The 19,566-nt window shown below is 41.9% G+C and overlaps 1 protein-coding gene across 3 annotated transcripts in view; it reads right to left on the bottom strand.

Moving 5' to 3' along the window:
- ZNF397 (zinc finger protein 397) overlaps positions 1-19,566 on the bottom strand; it is a 50,717-nt gene that overhangs the window by 10,255 nt on the left and 20,896 nt on the right. Inside the window, exons 1-2 of one of the 3 annotated variants that reach the window (XM_068563719.1) lie at positions 962-1,055; positions 98-329 (exon numbers count right to left, since the gene is read on the bottom strand). The exons of 1 other annotated variant lie outside the window; for it this stretch is intronic. In XM_068563719.1, the coding sequence (XP_068419820.1) occupies positions 98-197 (100 nt within the window). In that variant the 5' untranslated portion in view covers positions 198-329; positions 962-1,055. One more of the 3 variants, XM_068563720.1, reaches the window with a different exon arrangement.

The following is a 19,566-nucleotide window of genomic DNA, read 5'->3' as shown; positions in this document are numbered from 1 at the left end:
ATACCAATAGCACTTGAAGACACTAACATAGCAAGGTAACACGGCGCCACCCCCCAACCCACCCAAACCACTAAGAAAGATACACACTGCTTCTCACCTGACAGAAGGTAGTGTTCTTGAGCTTCATAATTGAATTGGATCTCCATGGACTGCCACTGGACACTTGACACCTCAGGGAGCAACTGGAGATTTACCATCTCCTCACTAAGCTTTTCTTGTCCACATAGGAGTCTGAGACCTGCAGGCAACTGGGCACCACTGGACTTGGAAGGGAATCATTGTGGAGGCTGGAGATATAATTTCTGAGACTAGACCACCAGAAACATCCTCTAGATGTAAAAGAAGTTAAAGAGAAAACAAAATCTCATTTAACTTTCAAGTGCTTTTCTTTCAAATTTACTACGCTTCTTTCCCTATCATTCAGGAGTCAGGCATCACCCCTCTTGGACATACATTCTCTATTCCAAATCTAGAGATCTTCAAAGATAATCCGGGGGTTAATGCTATCAAAATCAGGATATAACTGTAAAGATAAGGCAGGGGAGGGAATTTCAGAATTTTGCCCTAGCGTTTAGCTCTATGTTATTCGCTGCCCCTCCTACACCGAAATGACACTACTGATCCATTATCATGATCTGTCTCTCTCTCCTTCCGTTCTTCTCACACTCACACATTCGTCCGCTGATTCGTGTGAATGCATCCAAGCTCTGGATTCCACCCGCCCCCAAAGTTTCTGGTGTTCATTCAGCTGAACCCAAGGCTAGTCAAGGGCTGACCGCGTACCAAAAGCACACCAGGCCGAGAACCGACCAGCTCGCAATGCCCAGGAGCCGCGCCTGGGGGCCACGTCAGCAGGCTCGACTCCCCACGGACTCAAGACTCAGCGGTGGCGCTGCAAGGCCGCTGGGGAGGGCAGATCACCCGAGTTCCCCCGCCTTCCGTGAGCCGACATCACGCATACCTCGATGTATTCTCCAGGTCACCGTCAAGCCTCACAAGATGTAAACCGGCCATCGCCGACCGCTCTAGGAATCTGGGAGGATTGCTCAGCTCTATGGCGCGTGGCCTCGCACGTGCGCACGCGCGGGGCGGGGGGCGGCGAGGTGAGGTAGGGGCAGGGAGTTGCCGAGATTTAACCCCTGAACAGCTGCGGATCTGGCCCCAGCGGAGCCGTAGCGAGGGGTCTGGCTGGCCCTGTGTGCCAATTCCTTGTTTTTTTTTTTTTTTTTAATATATATGTGTGTGTATATTTATACACACACATAACTTAATCACTTCGGATTTTTAAAAATTTCTTTATTTTTTTTTGGCTGCGTTGGGTCTTGGTTGCTGCGCGCTGGCTTTGTCGCGGGAGAGGCGGGGCTACTCTTCCTTGCGGTGCGCAGGCTTCTCATTGCGGTGGCTTCTCTTGTTGCGGAGCACGGGCTCTAGGCATGAGGGCTTCAGTAGTTGTGGCTCACGGGCTCAGTAGTTGTGGTTCGCGGGCTCTAGAGCACAGGCTCAGTAGTTGTGGTGCACGGGCTTAGTTGCTCCGCGGCATGTGGGATCTTCCCAGACCACGGATCGAACCCGTGTCCCACTGCATTGGCAGGAGGATTCTTAACCACCGCGCCACCAGGGAAGTCCTCCTATCTGCCAATTCTTGACGTGAATGTCAGAAAACATCTTTCTAGAAAGCTCCCTGGGGCAGGGTAGGTTTTCTGACTACGTAATGAGTTCTTCCTTAATTATCTCTCTCTCTTTTTTTTAATCCGTTCCCCCACCCACCCAACCCCAAACCTGTCAATCAGATTCGCTGGTGTGCTTCCATTCTAACTTTCTTCCTGTCCTCTCTGGTTTTCCCCCCAGCACAGTGGCATGCCTCTATTAAAATACTGATTGCTGGGCCCCACGCCAGTTTAGAATCAGTAAGTCTGTCATGGGAGCCCAGGTTCTCAGGCGATCCTGATGCTGCTGGTCCTGGGACCACACTTTGAGAACCACTGCCTTAAAAATAAATAATGCTCAGGAATTAATCCCTAAATTGCTGCGAAGCTGGATTTTCACCTACTTTGCTATCAAGAAAGGCCATGGGGTCTCCTAAAATGTTTGCTTGCCAATACAATCCTCACTGTGGCTAAAGGATCAGGGTGAGAAGTACCTGAAGGGGGGTGGGGGAGGGCATCAGGGTAGGAAAGGATATTGCTGTTTCCTTGGAAATATCTTGGGAAATAAGGGCGGGGGCAGGGGGGGAGATATAGAAATAAGAAATAATAGAAGTATTGAGACCGGTGAGACATGTGACTTGGGTTAAGATGTCGGAGGAAAAGGTATAGGTTTGAGAAAATGGTGGCTGGCTGAAGTAATGATTGAGGTAGAGGAAGAGAGTTTTCTGTTACAGCCTAAGACCCTGTTCTGATTTATGAAATGTCAGGGATGTGTGAATGAGACCCTGATAAAATGTAAGGAACTTGTTTGGGTCCAGCCCTCCCAAGTAGGGAGTACAGATGCTTTTTAAAAAATAGCTTTACTGAGGTATAACAGGCATACAATAATCAGCAAATATTTAAATTATACAGTTTGGTAAATTTTGTCATATGTATACAACTGTGAAACCATCACCACAATGAAAATTGTGACCACATCCCCAAAAGTTTCCTCCTTCCCTTGATAATCCCTCCCTTTCCTACCACAGCCCCCAACCACTGTTCTGCTTTCTGTTACTATAGATTAATTAGCATTTTCTAGAGAGTTATTTAAATGGGATCAAACAGAATGCACTCTGTTTTGCACTCAAACTTCTTTCTGAGCATTATTATTTTGTGATTTATCTATCTTGCTGTGTGTATCAATAGTCCACTCCTTCTCCCTTTTGTTTCTGAATAATATTCCATTGGATGTACACACCACAATTTGTTTATCCATTCACCAGTTGATGGGCATTTGGTTTATTTATAGTTTTTTCGCTATTACGAATAAAGGTGCTATGAACATTCGTGTACAAGTCTTTATATGGACATATGCTTTTTTCTCTTTCCTGGTTAAGTGTATGTTTAACATTTTAAGAAACTGCTACACTGCTTTTCAGAGTGGCTGAATCATTGTGCATTCCCACCAACAGTGTATGAGAATGCCATAGTTGACATACTTGTAATAGGTTTCCAGTAAAAGAGAATGGGAAAGTCAACCAAAGGTTAATTCTCACGTACAAATGTAAGGGTTTTGTTAATCTTTTACCCAGAAGTGATGAAGTGAACATAAATTTTCTGGGTGTTTAACCAAGAAAACCAAACTGTTCTTTCAGATTATGCTAGATTTGTTGCTTTGTGGAGTCTTACCAGAGATGTTACATTCTGTGAGTGAGTCTGAGAAGCCAGCTTGGAGTTCAACAGTTCGATGGATTGGCCAAAACAAACCTAGACCCAACAGTGGTCCACTCCAGCTGACACTGAAGAGGTTCATCTCGTAAGGTAAAAGACATTCAGAGGGTTCCAGAGAGATCAGGGGTGGTAATACAGGCATGAAAATGATATCAGAGCCTCAAGAATGAAACTGATATGTTACCCCCCCCCCCAATATTCTACCTGATTTCTATTTCCTATTCCATTTCCTCTTGGGAGAAACTAGGCCAAACTAACATATATCTGATTTAGGCATGGTTTGTAGAGTAGTGGTTCTTAATCTTTGAGATAATATAATTCCTTTGAGAATATGATGAAAACTATGGACCTCTTCCTCAGAAAGTTGAACATGAAGACCTACATGAGAACTTTTGCTTACCATGTATTACATTGCATTGGAAATTAATTTTCTTCGATACTTAGACTATATAAGCAATCTTCACAAAGAATGAGCTTCAACTTAAAACTCAATCTCTAGGTTTAGGTAAAAAAGGGACATAAATCCAAATTTTGGAGCCAAATTAAAAAAAATTAACTTTCCTTTTGATCAAGTACGTATTAATGAGTAGGCTGCTGCTGTTTGTTTTGAATAAGACACCTGAATTACAACACAACACCTTTGAAATGTTAATGTGCATGTCGAACTGACTTTGACTTTTCAAAAACAGAACAAGTGCTGAAAACTCAGATTCAGAAGGGGAAATAATGGCCAATATAATCAGAGTTCCTTAGGTTCACTTTGCAGAGATGGGTAGGCTTGTATCTGAAACACTAGAATTCTCCAAGACCTTTAGTGTTGAATTCAGATCAAATTATTTCTTTTGTCTTCAATCAAATGAGGTCATTGGCAAAAATTTGAAGTCTTCAACTTCAAAACCAAGTCACAGTGGTTTAAACAACTCTTAGTGTTTACTTACCACACTGTTGTGTTGAATTGTGTCCTCCCCCCCCAAAAGATATGTTCAACTCCTAACCTCTGGTACCTGCGAATGTGACTTTGTTTGAAAATAGGGTCTTTGCAGATGTAATCAAGTAAAGATGAGGTCATACTGGTTTAAGGTGGGCCCTAATCCAATGATTGGTATCCATATACGAAGAGATGAATTCAGACACAGAGGGGACTCACAGAGAGAGGAGGATGCTATGTGAATGTGGAGGCAGAGACTGAAGTGATGCATCCATCAGGGAAAGAATGCCAAGGACGGCAGCAAGCACCTGAAGTTAGGAGACAGGCATGGAACCAGTCCTTCCCCAGAGCCTTCAGAGGAGCATGGCCCTTGCCAGCACCTTTGATTTTGGATTTCTAAGCTCCAGACTGTGACAGAATCAATTTTTGTTGTATTAAACCACTCTGTTTGTGGTACCAGAAATGGGGTGCTGCCTTAACAAATACCTAAAAATGTAGATGTGGCTTTAGAATTGGGTAATGGCTAGAACTTAGAAGAGTTTTGAGGCTCATGATACAAAAAGTCTAGGTTGCCTTGAAGAGATTGTTAGTAGAAATATGGACATTAAAGGTGACTTTGGCAGGGTCTCAGAAGGAAGTGAAAAGGACAGTAGAGGAATCCTCTGTCATCTTAGAGAATACATATATTGTCATGAACAGAATTTTGCTAGAAATAATGAGCATTAAAAAAAATACTTCTATACAGACTGAAGTCACAAAGAGAAAAACAAATATCGTATATTACTGCATATACGTGGAATCTAGAAAAATAGTATAGATGACCTTATTTGCAAAGCAGAACCAGAGACACAGACGTAGAGAACAAATGTATGGATACCAAGGGGGAAGGGGGGATGGGAGGAACTGGGAGATTGGGACTGACACATATACACTATTGATACTATGTATAAAATAGAGAACTAATGAGGACATACTGTATAGCACAGGGAACTCTACTTAATGCACTGTGGTGACCTAAATGGGAGGGAAATCCAAAAGGGAGGGGATATATGTGTATGTATGGCTGATTCATTTTGCTGTGCAGTAGAAGCTATTACAACATTGTGAAGCAACTATACTCCAATAAAAATTAAAAAAAAAACAACCAACAACTTCTGGTGGGGGGAATTCCCTGGCAATCTAGTAGTTAGAACTCCGCACTTTCACAGCCGGGGCCCAGGTTCAATCCCTGGTCTGGGAACTAAGATCCCACAAGCCACGTGGCGTGGCCAAAAAAGGTCTTAGGCAGAAATGAAGAAAACATTACTGGAAACTGGAGAAAGGTGATAGATGTTAGAAAGTAGCAGAAACTTGGCTTAATCATATTCTGCTGTTGGACAGAAAACAGAACTTGTGACGACCTTGGGTAATTAACTGAGGATATTTCCAAGCAAAATGTGTAAAGTGTGGCTTGATGCTTTTTCCTTGCTGATTATAGTAAAATGTGAGAGGAAGAGATAAATTGAGGAAGGAACTGTTAAGCAAAAAGGAATCAGTACTTGATGATTTGGAAAATCCTCAGCCTACACAGATAGCATGCTCTGGAGACAAGGCCATGAGTGTAGCTGGACAACCTTTTGGTGAAGAGGTTAGATGTGTGATTCATGGATCCAATCAACCATCTCAACAGAAACCAGGAATAGAAATGGGGTTATCCATAGGAAGGATCTGTGGAGGACCCTTGTATCCAATTGTGTGCATCCCCTTGATATCCACAGAAGACCAACATGGCTCTTGAGAATGTTATAGCACCAGAAACAACACTGCCATCTTGGACCGAATTTTTTTTTTTTTTTTTTTGGCTGTGCTGCAGGGCATGCAGGATTCTAGCTCCCTGACCAGGGATTGAACCCATGCCCGCTGCAGTGGAAGCACAGGGTCTTAAGCACTGGACAACCAGGGAAATTCCTGACAGAGACAGGACAAAATAAAGGAAAGCTGTCAGACTTTTGGGATTCTACATCCAGGAAATGGAGTACCCAGAGGGTGGGTCCACTACTGAGGGCTGAGACACCAAGGCCACCTCAGCTGAGAGTGGCTCAGGGGCCAATGGGACCTATGTGGCCCAGAGACTGGGGTTGATAGTGTTTCCACTGACCCAGAGGGCATATCAAGCCACAGAATAATTTGGGAACTCCAAAATATTTAGAAATTAAACAACCCATATCTAAATAACCTGTGGTTCAAAGAAGAAATCACAAGGGAAGTTAGAAAATGTTTTACGCTGAATGAGAATGAAATTTTCACAGCACAGCTACAGCAGTGCTTAGAGGAAATTTTTTAGCTTTTAAATGTCTATATTAGAAAAGAAGATCTCTTATCAGTAACCTAAGTTTCCACCTTAAGAAACTTAAAAATGAAGAGCAAACTTAACAACAACCAAAAAAAGCAGAAGGAAGGAAGTAATAATGATTTGAGTAGTAATTAATGAAATAAAAAGCAGAAAAACAATTTTAATAAATCAAACCAAAATTTGGTTCTTTGAAAATACCAACAAAAATTGACAAGCCTTTACTAGACTGACCAAAGAAAAAAGAGAGATTAACAAAAGCAGAAAAGAGGGGACATCACTACCAACCCTATAGAGATTTAAAGGGATTATTATAAACAACATTATGCCAACACATTACACAACATAAGTGAAATGGGCAAATTACTAGAAATATACAAATTACTAAAACTGACTGGAAAAGAAATAGAAACTGTGAATAAATATATGAAAAGTAAAGAAATTGAGTTAGTGATAAAAATTTTTCTAACAAAGTAAAGCACAAAAGCACAGGCTCAAATGACTTCACTAGTGAATTCTATCAAACAGTTTAAGAATAATACCAATCCTTCACAATCTCTCCCAGAAAATAAATGGGGCCAGTAATTACTCTGATACCAAAGCCAGACAAAGATATCACAGGAAAAGAAAACTACAGACCAATACCTCTAACAATATGGACACAAATATTCTCAGTCAAATAATAGTAAATTAAATTCCTTAATATATTAAAAAATTATACACCATAATCAAGTGGAATTTATCTTAGTAATACAAGGTTGGTTTAATATTCAAAAATAAATTAATGTACTTAGAGACTTAAATACTTCACTCTCAATAATGTTCACCAGTAATAAAATGTTTGAGTGTTGGCATAATCACACAATATAATATTATTAGAAGTGAAAATGTACAGTGTACATGTACAAAACAATATGAACAAATTTCACAAGCAATGTTGAAGTCTGACTTAAGAGAGTGCATATTGAGTTCCATTTATACAAAATACAAAAATAGGCAAGGCCAACCTATCGTATTCAAGGTTCAGTGTAGTCTATCTTTCAGGACTAGAGGAGGGTAGCAGCTTGAGGAGAGCACAAGGGGGTTTTCTGAGGACTGATAATATTCTGTTTCTTTATCTGAGTGCTACTAACATGAGTGTGTTCAGTTTGTGACAATTCAACAAACGGTACATGCACATATTTACTGGTAAAATCAGCATTACTAACTGATACTACTTGGCTGGTCTGCATTCAAAGCATGACAACATAGACCAAATGCACCATTTTTTATTATAATGCTTCATCTTGTTTTCTGAGACCTATCCAGTCTTATTCTCTCCCTGTCAGCTATTCCTCTTTTCTTTTATCTTGAATTTTTCTCCCCACTCACACTTTACCTTTTTTCTACAAATATAATTAGGTCTCTACCCTCCTCAGAAAACAAATAAACACCTTTCAATCCTGTTGCCTAGACCAACCAGTGTCCTCTCTTTTTCCTTCCTGCATTATCACATTTCTTAAAAGGAATTATTATCTATTCTCAGGGCCTTACCATACACTTCTTAACCCCTGGCAAGGACATTCCTCAGGTAACATCTCTCTCTGACCCTTCTTCTGCCCTTTGCCTTAATTCCAGCATCACCTTAGTTCTCATCATCTCCAGCTCTCTGGCACAACTCCTAGTCACCTGTTCCCTCTCCTGAGATGCTCTCCTGCCTTTTATGATGTTTGAACCAGCTGGGCCAAACTTCTCTGAGAAGCTCCTCTTCTTTACCAACTCTTCCTCTTCCCATCCCCAGGTACTAGTATTTCATAATTCCCTGTTTATTTTCCATAAGATCTCCCTTGGTAACGTCATTCCCTTTCCCCATCTTCAATCATATTTTCAGATACTAGCAAATCTTGCTAAGTTCACATTTCTAACCGCCTGTCCTCTTTCTCTTATCTCTTTTGCCCTTTAATCCTCTCTACAAAGTACTGTCAGATACTGCCCTGAAGTACAGTTCTGGCCATCTCACATATAAATAGCCTGCACCGTTCCTAAATCCGTTCCTAATTCCTTAGCCTGGCATTTGAAACTCTCCAAACTTGACCCCAACCCATCCCTTAGCCTAGGTTCCGGCCAACCAAGATGCTGGGCTAACTCCCCAGCGTGCCCTGTACGTCCCACCGCTGGGCTCTCGCTCCTGCCGCTCCCTACCTGGGAAACCTGCGCTCCTCCAAATCTCCATTTTACTCGGTCGGCAAGGCTCAGCTTGAGTAGCGCATTCTACGGGAAATTACAGACCTTCTTCGGCTCGGCCCCAGTCCCCACGACCTTGCAGTCGACGGGAGGGTTGATCTCCGCCTTGTCCCCTCGCCATGCCAGGGTAGAGGCTCTTCCCCTACAGTCATCCCCGTAACTTCTAGAACTGTCATTGCAGACAGTCAACGTGTTTGTGGTGTGTGAATGTGATCTGGTCCTCTTCCCCAAATTTACAGATGATGGGTTCTATTTTTATCTCCTTGATGCTATACTAACCTCTATCTCTATTTCTTTTTTCCTCTTTCAGTCGCCTGTCAACCGTTTTCGACCTGGGGCTCTCCCCACCAGGTCTCACCCAGAGACGCGCTCCTTCTCCCGGACCCCGCACCGGTCCTCCGAACCCTGCCGCGCGCCCGCCACAGAGCTGCAGTCCTCCGGGCGGCCTAGAGGGGCGCGCCGCCCCCCACTTCCGGCTCGCGCGGCCAGAGGCCGTTCTGCTCCCCGCCTGGGGTCGGTCCCCGCAGCCCGCGGAGCGAAGGGTGAGTGTGGTGGTCCGGCAGCACGGGCCTGGATGTTTCCCAAACCGCCCTTGTCCGGCCTCGGCCTTCCTCGGCCCCGGGCAGAGCCTGCGGCTGCACCAGGTGGCCGCCCCTCGATGCTACAGTCCGCCCGCCCATCTGTCCATCAGCCCATCAGTCCGTCCGTCCATCTTTCATGCATTTGTCCGTTTGCCGGTTCATCCACCCGCCCTTGCGTCGACTGACTCCACAAGCACTTACGGGGCGCCTCCTGTGTGCCAGGCCGCTAGCAGAGGAGTCGGAGGGGCACTGATGGAATATCTCCTCCCACTTCACGCGCCCAGAAATCGCTTTTGAGTCCGCTCTCAGCCGTCCTTATTGACTTCCCAGTCTAGGTTAGATTTTTTTACCAGACACTTTCAGAGCACTTTCTGCTCTCTCTTTTGTAGTTCTTATCACGATTAAATCAGGTAATTCCGTGCGATTTTTGTTTGACATTTGCTTCTCCTTACTATTTTTAAGTTCTCTAATGCAAGGGCACTGTCTTGTTTATAACTCTTTGCTCAGTGCCTGGCACAGTGCCTGCACAAAGTAGGCACTCAATAAATATTGTTAGAGAAATGTGCGAAAACCACAGGCTGTCCTTAAAAGTGCTCTTGGTTTGGTGGGGGAAGGCAGATGTGAAAGGGCAGTTCAGCAGAACACACATCCAAGAGTATGGACTCTGGAGTCAGACCATATGGTTTCAAAACAGTCCAGACTACGTCACTTACTAGCCATGTGACCTGAGACAAATTACATAACTTCTCTGTTTCTCTTCTGTAAAACTGTAGAGCGCAGAGTGCTATGAAGGTGAAATGAATGAAGACACTTAAAACAGGTAGACAGCACTTGACTATAATAAAAGCTCAATTAGTGTTTAAGTAAGCAGACAGTGCAGATACATTATACTGCAGTAAGCAGGATTGTCCAAAGGTGCCGTGGAGGTTCTTGGGTTGCTTGGACTAAGAGCTAACTGGAACCAGGATCTTATCTCCCAGAGGTGCTTCCAGCCACCCCCCCCCACACACTGGGTTCCCTAGACAACTCCATAAACAACTGACACTTAAATCCACACTTCTGGTCCAAAGCACTCAACTTATGCCACACATTGGATTGGGTGTATACCACACATTGGATTGGGTGATGGTAATACAGTGGTGAGCAAAAATGTTGATGTAGCTTACAATCTAATCATGGAGAAGATATGTATTACCCCAATAGTCCTACTGAAGTATATATACTGACAAAATGAGAGAGGTGCTCTGAGGGAAAGGAATGCAATTCTCTTTCATGGTGTCTCTCATGACTCCTTGACTGGCCCAGGGTTCTCAAGCCTGCCTACACATCAGAATCACTTGCGGAATGTTTTACAGATCTAAAACCCCACCCACAAGTTTCTGGCTCAGGCTGGGATGCGGCCCAGGCATCTGTAAAGTGAGGTGACTTCAGTCAAAGAAAGCCTCACCTTGGCTAAAGGATTTTGTTTTGTTTTGTTTGTCTTTTTTAATTTTTATTTTATACCGGAGTATAGTTGATTAACAATGTTTTGTTAATTTCAGGTGTACAGCAAAGTGATTCAGTTATACATATACCTGTATCTATTCTTTGTTTTGTCTATCAGATTTTTTTTTCACACACACACACTGTATTTTATTTTTACAAGAGATAAATAAACTGACACCAAGCATTGTAAATGGATGACCACAACAAAAGCAACAATGATTGCAATTACCAAACATGAAACACACTCATATTGTGTCATAATATTGACATTCAGTCCAGTAATCCTCCACTGTAACAGCTCCTTTACTTTGCAGTGAAAATTGATTTGTATAATTTTGCCTCCGAGTCCTTGTGGGATTTTTTTTTTTATTCAAACAGAAAGTCACAAAAATTATAATCATCCTCATCAGTTCACTCAGTCCCAAGTAATTATTTTTTTTTCATCTTGATCTTTTGTTAGCACTTTTATGAATTCATCAGTTTTCCATTAGAGTTCTGAAAATGCTTATTCATTCAGTTCAGCAGTGTAGTCAGTTACCAGAAACCTATACTTGTCAGAGTCTTTTCCATGAATTCCTTGAAGATGAAACCCTTTTATGGGAACATTTTTGCGAAAGCATCAGAGTACACCCAGAACTGCCTGTAAATGACAAAAGACTTGAAAATGACCACGGTTAAAGACTTGATGAAAGTTCGTAATAATGCAATTGACAAGGAAATTTAGTTATTTCTGAGATATACATTTTAAAGTAATAACTGGAATTATGACTTATAACATTATACCAGAACATACAAGATTTTTAGAAATTTCATGTAATGTCTGAAACATTTATATTAACATATTTCCATACAAATAACCCAAAGAAAGTTTAGTATTAGTTGTTTTTTTGTTTGTTTATACTGCAGGTTCTTGTTAGTCATCAATTTTATACACATCAGTGTATACATGTCAATCCCAATCGCCCAATTCAGCACACCACCATCCCCACCCCACCGTGGTTTTCCCCCTTTGGTGTCCATACGTTTGTTCTCTACATCTGTGTCTCAACTTCTGCCCTGCAGACCAGTTCATCTGTACCATTTTTCTAGGTTCCACATACATGCGTTAATATACGATATTTGTTTTTCTCTTTCTGACTTACTTCACTCTGTATGACAGCCTCTAGATCCATCCACATCTCAACAGATGACTCAATTTCGTTCCTTTTTATGGCTGAGTAATTTTCCATTGTACATATGTACCACATCTTATTTATCCACTCGTCTGTCGATGGGAATTTAGGTTTCTTCCATGACCTGGCTATTGTAAATAGTGCTGCAATGAACATTGGGGTGCATGTGTCTTTTTGAATTATGGTTTTCTCTGGATATATGCCCAGTAGTGGGATTGCTGGGTCATATGGTAATTCTATTTTTAGTTTTTTAAGGAACCTCCATATTGTTCTCCATAGTGGCTGTATCAATTTACATTCCCACCAACAGTGCAAGAGGGTTCCCTTTTCTCCACACCCTCTCCAGCATTTCTTGTTTGTACATTTTCTGATGTTGCCCATTCTAACTGGTGTGAGGTGATACCTCACTGTAGTTTTGATTTGCATTTCTCTAATAATTAGTGATGTTGAGCAGCTTTTCATGTGCTTCTTGGCCATCTGTATGTCTTCTTTGGAGAAATGTCTACTTAGGTCTTCTGCCCATTTTTGGATTGGGTTGTTTGTTTCTTTAACATTGAGCTGCATGAGCTGTTTATATATTTTAGAGATTAATCCTTTGTCCGTTGATTCGTTTGCAAATATTTTCTCCCATTCTGAGGGTTGTCTTTTCGTCTTGTTTATGGTTTCCTTTGCTGTGCAAAAGCTTTGAAGTTTCATTAGGTCCCATTTGTTTATTTTTGTTTTTATTTCCATTACTCTAGGAGGTGGATCAAAAAAGATCTTGCTGTGATTTATGTCAAAGAGTGTTCTTCCTATGTTTTCCTCTAAGAGTTTTATAGTGTCCAGTCTTACATTTAGATCTCTAATCCATTTTGAGTTTATTTTTGTGTATGGTGTTAGGGAGTGTTCTAATTTCATTCTTTTACATGTAGCTGTCCAGTTTTCCAAGCACCACTTATTGAAGAGACTGTCTTTTCTCCATTGTATATCCTTGCCTCCTTTGCCATAGATTAGTTGACCATAGGTGCGTGGGTTTATCTCTGGGCTTTCTATCTTGTTCCATTGATCTATGTTTCTGTTTTTGTGCCAGTACCATATTGTCTTGATTACTGTAGCTTTGTAGTATAGTCTGAAGTCAGGGAGTCTGATTCCTCCAGCTCCGTTTTTTTCCCTCAAGACTGCTTTGGCTATTCGGGGTCTTTTGTGTCTCCATACAAATTTTAAGATTTTTTGTTCTAGTTATAGAAAAAATGCCATTGGTAATTTGATAGGGATTGCATTGCATCTGTAGATTGCTTTGGGTAGCATAGTCATTTTCACAATATTGATTCTTCCAATCCAAGAACATGGTATATCTCTCCATCTGTTGATATCATCTTTAATTTCTTTCATCAGTGTCTTATAGTTTTCTGCATACAGGTCTTTTGTCTCCCTAGGTAGGTTTATTCCTAGGTATTTTATTCTTTTTGTTGCAATGGTAAGTGGGAGTATTTCCTTAATTTCTCTTTCAGATTTTGCATCATTAGTGTATAGGAATGCAAGAGATTTCTGTGCAATAATTTTGTATCCTGCAACTTTACCAAATTCATTGATTAGCTCTAGTAGTTTTCTGGTGGCATCTTTAGGATTCTCTATGTATAGTATCATGTCCTCTGCAAACAGTGACAGATTTACTTCTTCTTTTCCAATTTGTATTCCTTTTATTTCTTTTTCTTCTCTGATTGCCGTGGCTAGGACTTCCAAAACTTTGTTGAATAATAGTGGTGAGAGTGGACATCCTTGTCTCGTTCCTGATCTTAGAGGAAATGCTTTCAGTTTTTCACCATTGAGAATGATGTTTGCTGTGGGTTTGTCGTATATGGCCTTTATTATGTTGAGGTAGGTTCCCTCTATGCCCACTTTCTGGAGAGTTTTTATCATAAATGGGTGTTGAATTTTGTCAAAAGCTTTTTCTGCATCTATTGAGATGATCATATGGTTTATATTCTTCAATTTGTTAATATGGTGTATCACATTGATTGATTTGCGTATATTGAAGAGTCCTTGCATCCTTGGGATAAATCCCACTTGATCGTGGTGTATGATCCTTTTAATGTGTTGTTGGATTCTGTTTGCTAGTATTTTGTTGAGGATTTTTGCATCTATATTCATCAATGATATTGGTCTGTAATTTTCTTTTTTTGTAGTATCTTTGTCTGGTTCTGGTATCAGGGTGATGGTGGCCTCATAGAACGAGTTTGGGAGTGTTCCTTCCTCTGCAATTTTTTGGAAGAGTTTGAGAAGGATGGGTGTTAGCTCTTCTCTAAATGTTTGATAGAATTCACCTGTGAAGCCATCTGGTCCTGGACTTTTGTTTGTTGGAAGATTTTTAATCACAGTTTCAATTTCATTAATTGTGATTGGTCTGTTCATATTTTCTGTTTCTTCCTGGTTCAGTCTTGGAAGCTTATACCTTTCTAAGAATTTGTCCATTTCTTCCAGGTGGTCCATTTTATTGGCATAGAGTTGCTTGTAGTAGTCTCTTAGGAAGCTTTGTATTTCTGCAGTGTCTGTTGTAACTTCTCCTCTTTCATTTCTAGTTTTATTGATTTGAGTCCTCTCCCTCTTCTTCTTGATGAGTCTGGCTAATGGTTTATCAATTTTGTTTATCTTCTCAAAGAACCAGCTTTTAGTTTTATTGATGTTTGCTATTGTTTTCTTTGTTTCTATTTCATTTGTTTCTGCTCTGATCTTTATGATTTTTTTCCTTTTGCTAACTTTGGGTTTTGTTTGTTCTTCTTTCTCTAGTTCCTTTAGGTGTAAGGTTAGATTGTTTACTTGAGATTTTTCTTGTTTCTTGAGGTAGGCTTGTATAGCTATAAACTTCCCTCTTAGAGCTGCTTTTGCTGCATCCCATAGATTTTGGATCGTCGTGTTTTCATTGTCATTTGCCTCTAGGTATTTTTTGATTTCCTCTTTGATTTCTTCAGTGATCTCTTGGTTATTTAGTAACGTACTGTTTAGCCTCCATGTGTTTGTCTTTTTTACGTTTTTTTCCCTGTAATTCATTTCTAATCTCATAGCATTGTGGTCAGAAAAGATGCTTGATATGATTTCAATTTTCTTAAATTTACTGAGGCTTGATTTGTGACCCAAGATGTGATCTATCCTGGAGAATGTTCCGTGCGCACTTGAGAGAAAGTGTAATCTGCTGTTGTTGGATGGAAAGTCCTATAAATATCAATTAAATCTATCTGGTCTATTGTGTCATTTAAAGCTTCTGTTTCCTTATTTATTTTCGTTTTGGATGATCTGTCCTTTGGTGTAAGTGAGGTATTAAAGTCTCCCACTATTATTGTGTTACTGTCGGTTTCCTCTTTTATAGCTGTTAGCCTTGCCTTTTGTATTGAGGTGCTCCTATGTTGGATGCATATATATTTATAATTGTTATACCTTCTTCTTGGATTGACCCCTTGATCATTATGTAGTGTCCTTCCTTGTCTCTTGTAACATTCTTTATTTTAAAGTCTATTTTATCTGATATGAGTATAGCTACTCCAGCTTTCTTTTGATTTCCATTTGCATGGAATATCTTTTTCCATCCCCTCACTTTCAGTCTGTATGTGTCCCTAGGTCTGAAGTGAGTCTCTTGTAGACAGCACATATATGGGTCTTGTTTTTGTATCCATTCAGCAAGCCTGTGTCTTTTGGTTGGAGCATTTAACCCATTTGTGTTTAAGGTAATTATCGATATGTATGTTCCTATGACCATTTTCTTAATTGTTTTCGGTTTGTTTTTGTAGGTCCTTTTCTTCTCTTGTGTTTCCCACTTAGAGAAGTTCCTTTAGCGTTTGTTGTAGAGCTGGTTTGGTGGTGCTGAATTCCCTTAGCTTTTGCTTGTCTGTAAAGCTTTTGATTTCTCCATCGAATCTGAATGAGATCCTTGCCGGGTAGAGTAATCTTGGTTGTAGGTTCTTCCCTTTCATCACTTTAAGTATATCGTGCCACTCTCTTCTGGCTTGTAGAGTTTCTGCTGAGAAATCAGCTGTTAACCTTATGGGAGTTCCCTTGTATGTTATTTGTCGTTTTTCCCTTGCTGCTTTCAATAATTTTTCTTTGTCTTTAATTTTTGCCAATTTGATTACTATGTGTCTTGGCATGTTTCTCCTTGGGTTTATCCTGTATGGGACTCACTGCACTTCCTGGACTTGGGTGGCTGTTTCCTTTCCCATGTTAGGGAAGTTTTCGACTATAATCTCTTCAATTATTTTCTCGGGTCCTTTCTCTCTCTCTCCTCCTTCTGGAACCCCTATAATGCGAATGTTGTTGCGTTTAATATTGCCCCAGAGGTCTCTTAGGCTATCTTCATTTCTTTTCATTCTTTTCTCTTTAGTCTGTTCCACAGCAGTGAATTCCACCATTCTGTCTTCCAGGTCACTTATACGTTCTTCTGCCTCAGTTATTCTGCTATTGATTCCTTCTAGTGTAGTTTTCATTTCAGTGATTGTATTGTTCATCTCTGTTTGTTTGTTCTTTAATTTGTCTAGGTCTTTGTTAAACATTTCTTGCATGTTCTCGATCTTTGCCTCCATGCTTTTTCCGAGGTCCTGGATCATCTTCACTATCATTATTCTGAATTCTTTTTCTGGAAGGTTGCCTATCTCCACTTCATTTAGTTGTTTTTCTTTGGTTTTATCTTGTTCCTTCATCTGGTATATAGCCCTCTGCCCTTTCATCTTGTCTATCTGAATGTGGTTTTTGTTCCACAGGCTGCAGGATTATAGTTCTTCTTGCTTCTGCTGTCTGCCCTCTGGTGGATGAGGCTATCTAAGAGGCTTGATGGGAGGGACTGGAGGTGGGTAGAGCTGATTGTTGCTCTGGTGGGCAGAGCTCAGTAAAACTTTAATCCACTTGACTGTTGATGGGTGGGGCTGGGTTCCCTCCCTGTTGGTTGCTTGGCCTGAGGCAACCCAACACTGGAGCCTACTTGGGCTCTTTGGTGGGGCTAATGACAGTCTCTGGGAGGGCTCACGCCAAGGAGTACTTCCCAGAACTTCTGCTGCCAGTGTCCTTGTCCCCATGGTGAAACAGAGCCCCCCCCCTCCTCTGCAGGAGACCTTCCAACACTAGCAGGTAGGTCTGGTTCTGTCTCCCCCAGGGTCACTGCTCCTTCCCCTGGGTCCCGATGCACACATTACTTTGTGTGTGCCCTCCAAGAGTGGAGCCTCTGTTTCCCCCAGTCCTGTCGAAGTCCTGCAATCGATTCCCCCTAGGCTTCAAAGTCTGATTCTCAAGGAATTCCTCCTCCCACTTCCGGACCCCCAGGTTGGTAAGCCTGACGTGGGGCTCAGTGGGTGGACTTCTGTGGTATAAGTGTTCTCCAGTCTGTGAGTCATCCACCCACCAGTTATGGGATTTGATTTTACTGTGATTGTGCCCCTCCTACCATCTCATTGTGGCTTCTCCTTTGTCTTTGGATGTGGGGTATCTTTTTTGGTGAGTTCCAGTGTCTTCCTGTCAATGATTGTCCAGCAGCTAGTTGTGATTCTGGTGTTCTCGCAAGAGGGAGTGAGAGCACGTCCTTCTACTCCGCCATCTTGGTTCCTCCTCCCCTGTGTCTATTCTTTTTCAAATTCTTTTCCCATTTAGGTTATTACAGAATATTGAGCAGAGTTCCCTCTGCTATACAGTAGGTCCTTGTTGGTTATCTATTGTTTTTGTTTTTGCTTTTTTAAAACTAGTCAGAGGAACAGGATCAGATTTGCAATTTGAAGAAGTCACTGTGGTTACACTATAAACAGACTGTGGGTTATTGTACAGTGTGACAGGAAGGATAGTTGCTGGAATGAAGAAGGTGGTGGCAGAGATGGGAAAGGGCAGATTCTTTAAATAGGAAGTAAAATCAATAGGACTTAATTTGCATTAAATACAGGAAGGAAGTGTTAGGAATGCTTCCAGGTTTCTGGCAGTGCAGCCGTATGGTTGTTCCTACTTCCGAGAGGGGAATCACTGGGAGAGGAACAGGTTGGGGTGGGAGGAATCATCAATTGATCTTGGATGTGCTGAGTTTGAGGTCCTTTTGAGAAATTCAAGAAGAGTTATGATGGGGCTTCCGTGGTGGCACAGTGGTTAAGAATCCATCTGCCAATGCAGGGGACATGGGTTCGAGCCCTGGTCCAGGAAGATCCCACATGCCGCGGAGCAGGTATGCCCATGTGCCACAACTACTGAGCCTGTGCTCTAGAGCCCGCGAGCCAGAACTGCTGAAGCCCGCACGCCTAGAGCCCATGCTTCGCAACAAGAGAAGCCACCACAATGAGAAGCCCGTGCACAGCAATGAAGAGTAGCCTCCACTCACCACAACTAGAGAAAGCCCACACGCAGCAACAGAGACCCAACGCAGCCAATAAATAAATAAATAAACTTATTTTTTTAAAAAAAAGAATTATGATGGATGTGAGTCACAATGGATAAATAGGGCTGGAGCTCAGATGAGAGGTCCAGACTAGAGATTGATGGTAACCGAAGGTAAGGATGAGATTGCCTGGGAGAGAATGAGAACAGTGGTGGACTTAGGGCTGACCTGTGGAACTCTGATGTAAAGGAGGATGGACTTGTGAAGGAGATGGAGAAGGAACAGCGATAATTCTTCAGCCACCCAATGGAGGACAAGTTGCTGAGGCATAGTATTTATACTGATGCCCAGATCTGACAATGCATCATCATGGGATTTCTTAAATGTCAGTTGTCATAATAAGAACTAAAGAAATGTATTTAGTATTTTCCAAATACCACAAAATTAAGAAGAAAAATGCCCCCAAGTTTCTCTGTGTTTAGGTCCCTCCTCTCTCACTATTCCTCAACTCTGCCGAGGCTCTGGCCCAGGATTTTTACCCTGGCTGCACATCAGAAGCATTTGTGGCACTTATTGAAGCCCCACCCATGGAGATTCTGATTCAGCAAGTCTGAGGACCATGCTCATGGCTGTTTCTGAGCCATAGCCATGAGTCTGGCCTTTCTGAATCACCTGCAGTTTCCTCAATGGGCTACATTCTCTCATACCCACTGCTCCTTGCCTGAATGACCTCCCTCTACAGCTCCACCCAGCTCACTCATACCAGACTCTGCTGAGATGGTTCCCCCAGGCAGGCAGTTCTTCCTGGTCTTAGTCATCTTTCCGGGCTACCTTGTCTGCTTCCCTCCATCCTTGGATGTATTGCACTGTGTTTGCCTGTTTCCCTGTCACTTTCCCTTATTAAACTAGGAGTCCTTGAAGACAGACCTCTGAATCCTGAGAGTCCTGTTCAGTACACTGCCTAGCACATAGCTCAAGTATTGTTGAGATAATGGATGAAGGAATCCATTCCTGTTTCCTCTGTGCTGTCTCAGAACCTTGTGACTTAAAGTCAAGAAAAATTCTTCCAGGCTTCCCTGGTGGCACAGTGGTTAAGAATCCGCCTGCCAATGCAGCGGACACAGGTTCGATCCCTGGTACGGGAAGATCCCACATGCACGTGAAGCAACTAAGCCC

The sequence above is a fragment of the Eschrichtius robustus genome, chromosome 14 (assembly GCF_028021215.1).
Source record: "Eschrichtius robustus isolate mEscRob2 chromosome 14, mEscRob2.pri, whole genome shotgun sequence".
In the NCBI taxonomy this organism is placed as follows: Eukaryota; Metazoa; Chordata; class Mammalia; order Artiodactyla; family Eschrichtiidae; genus Eschrichtius; species Eschrichtius robustus.
The sequence above is the reverse complement of the archived record's forward strand: the minus strand, read 5'-3'. Positions and strand labels throughout refer to the sequence as shown.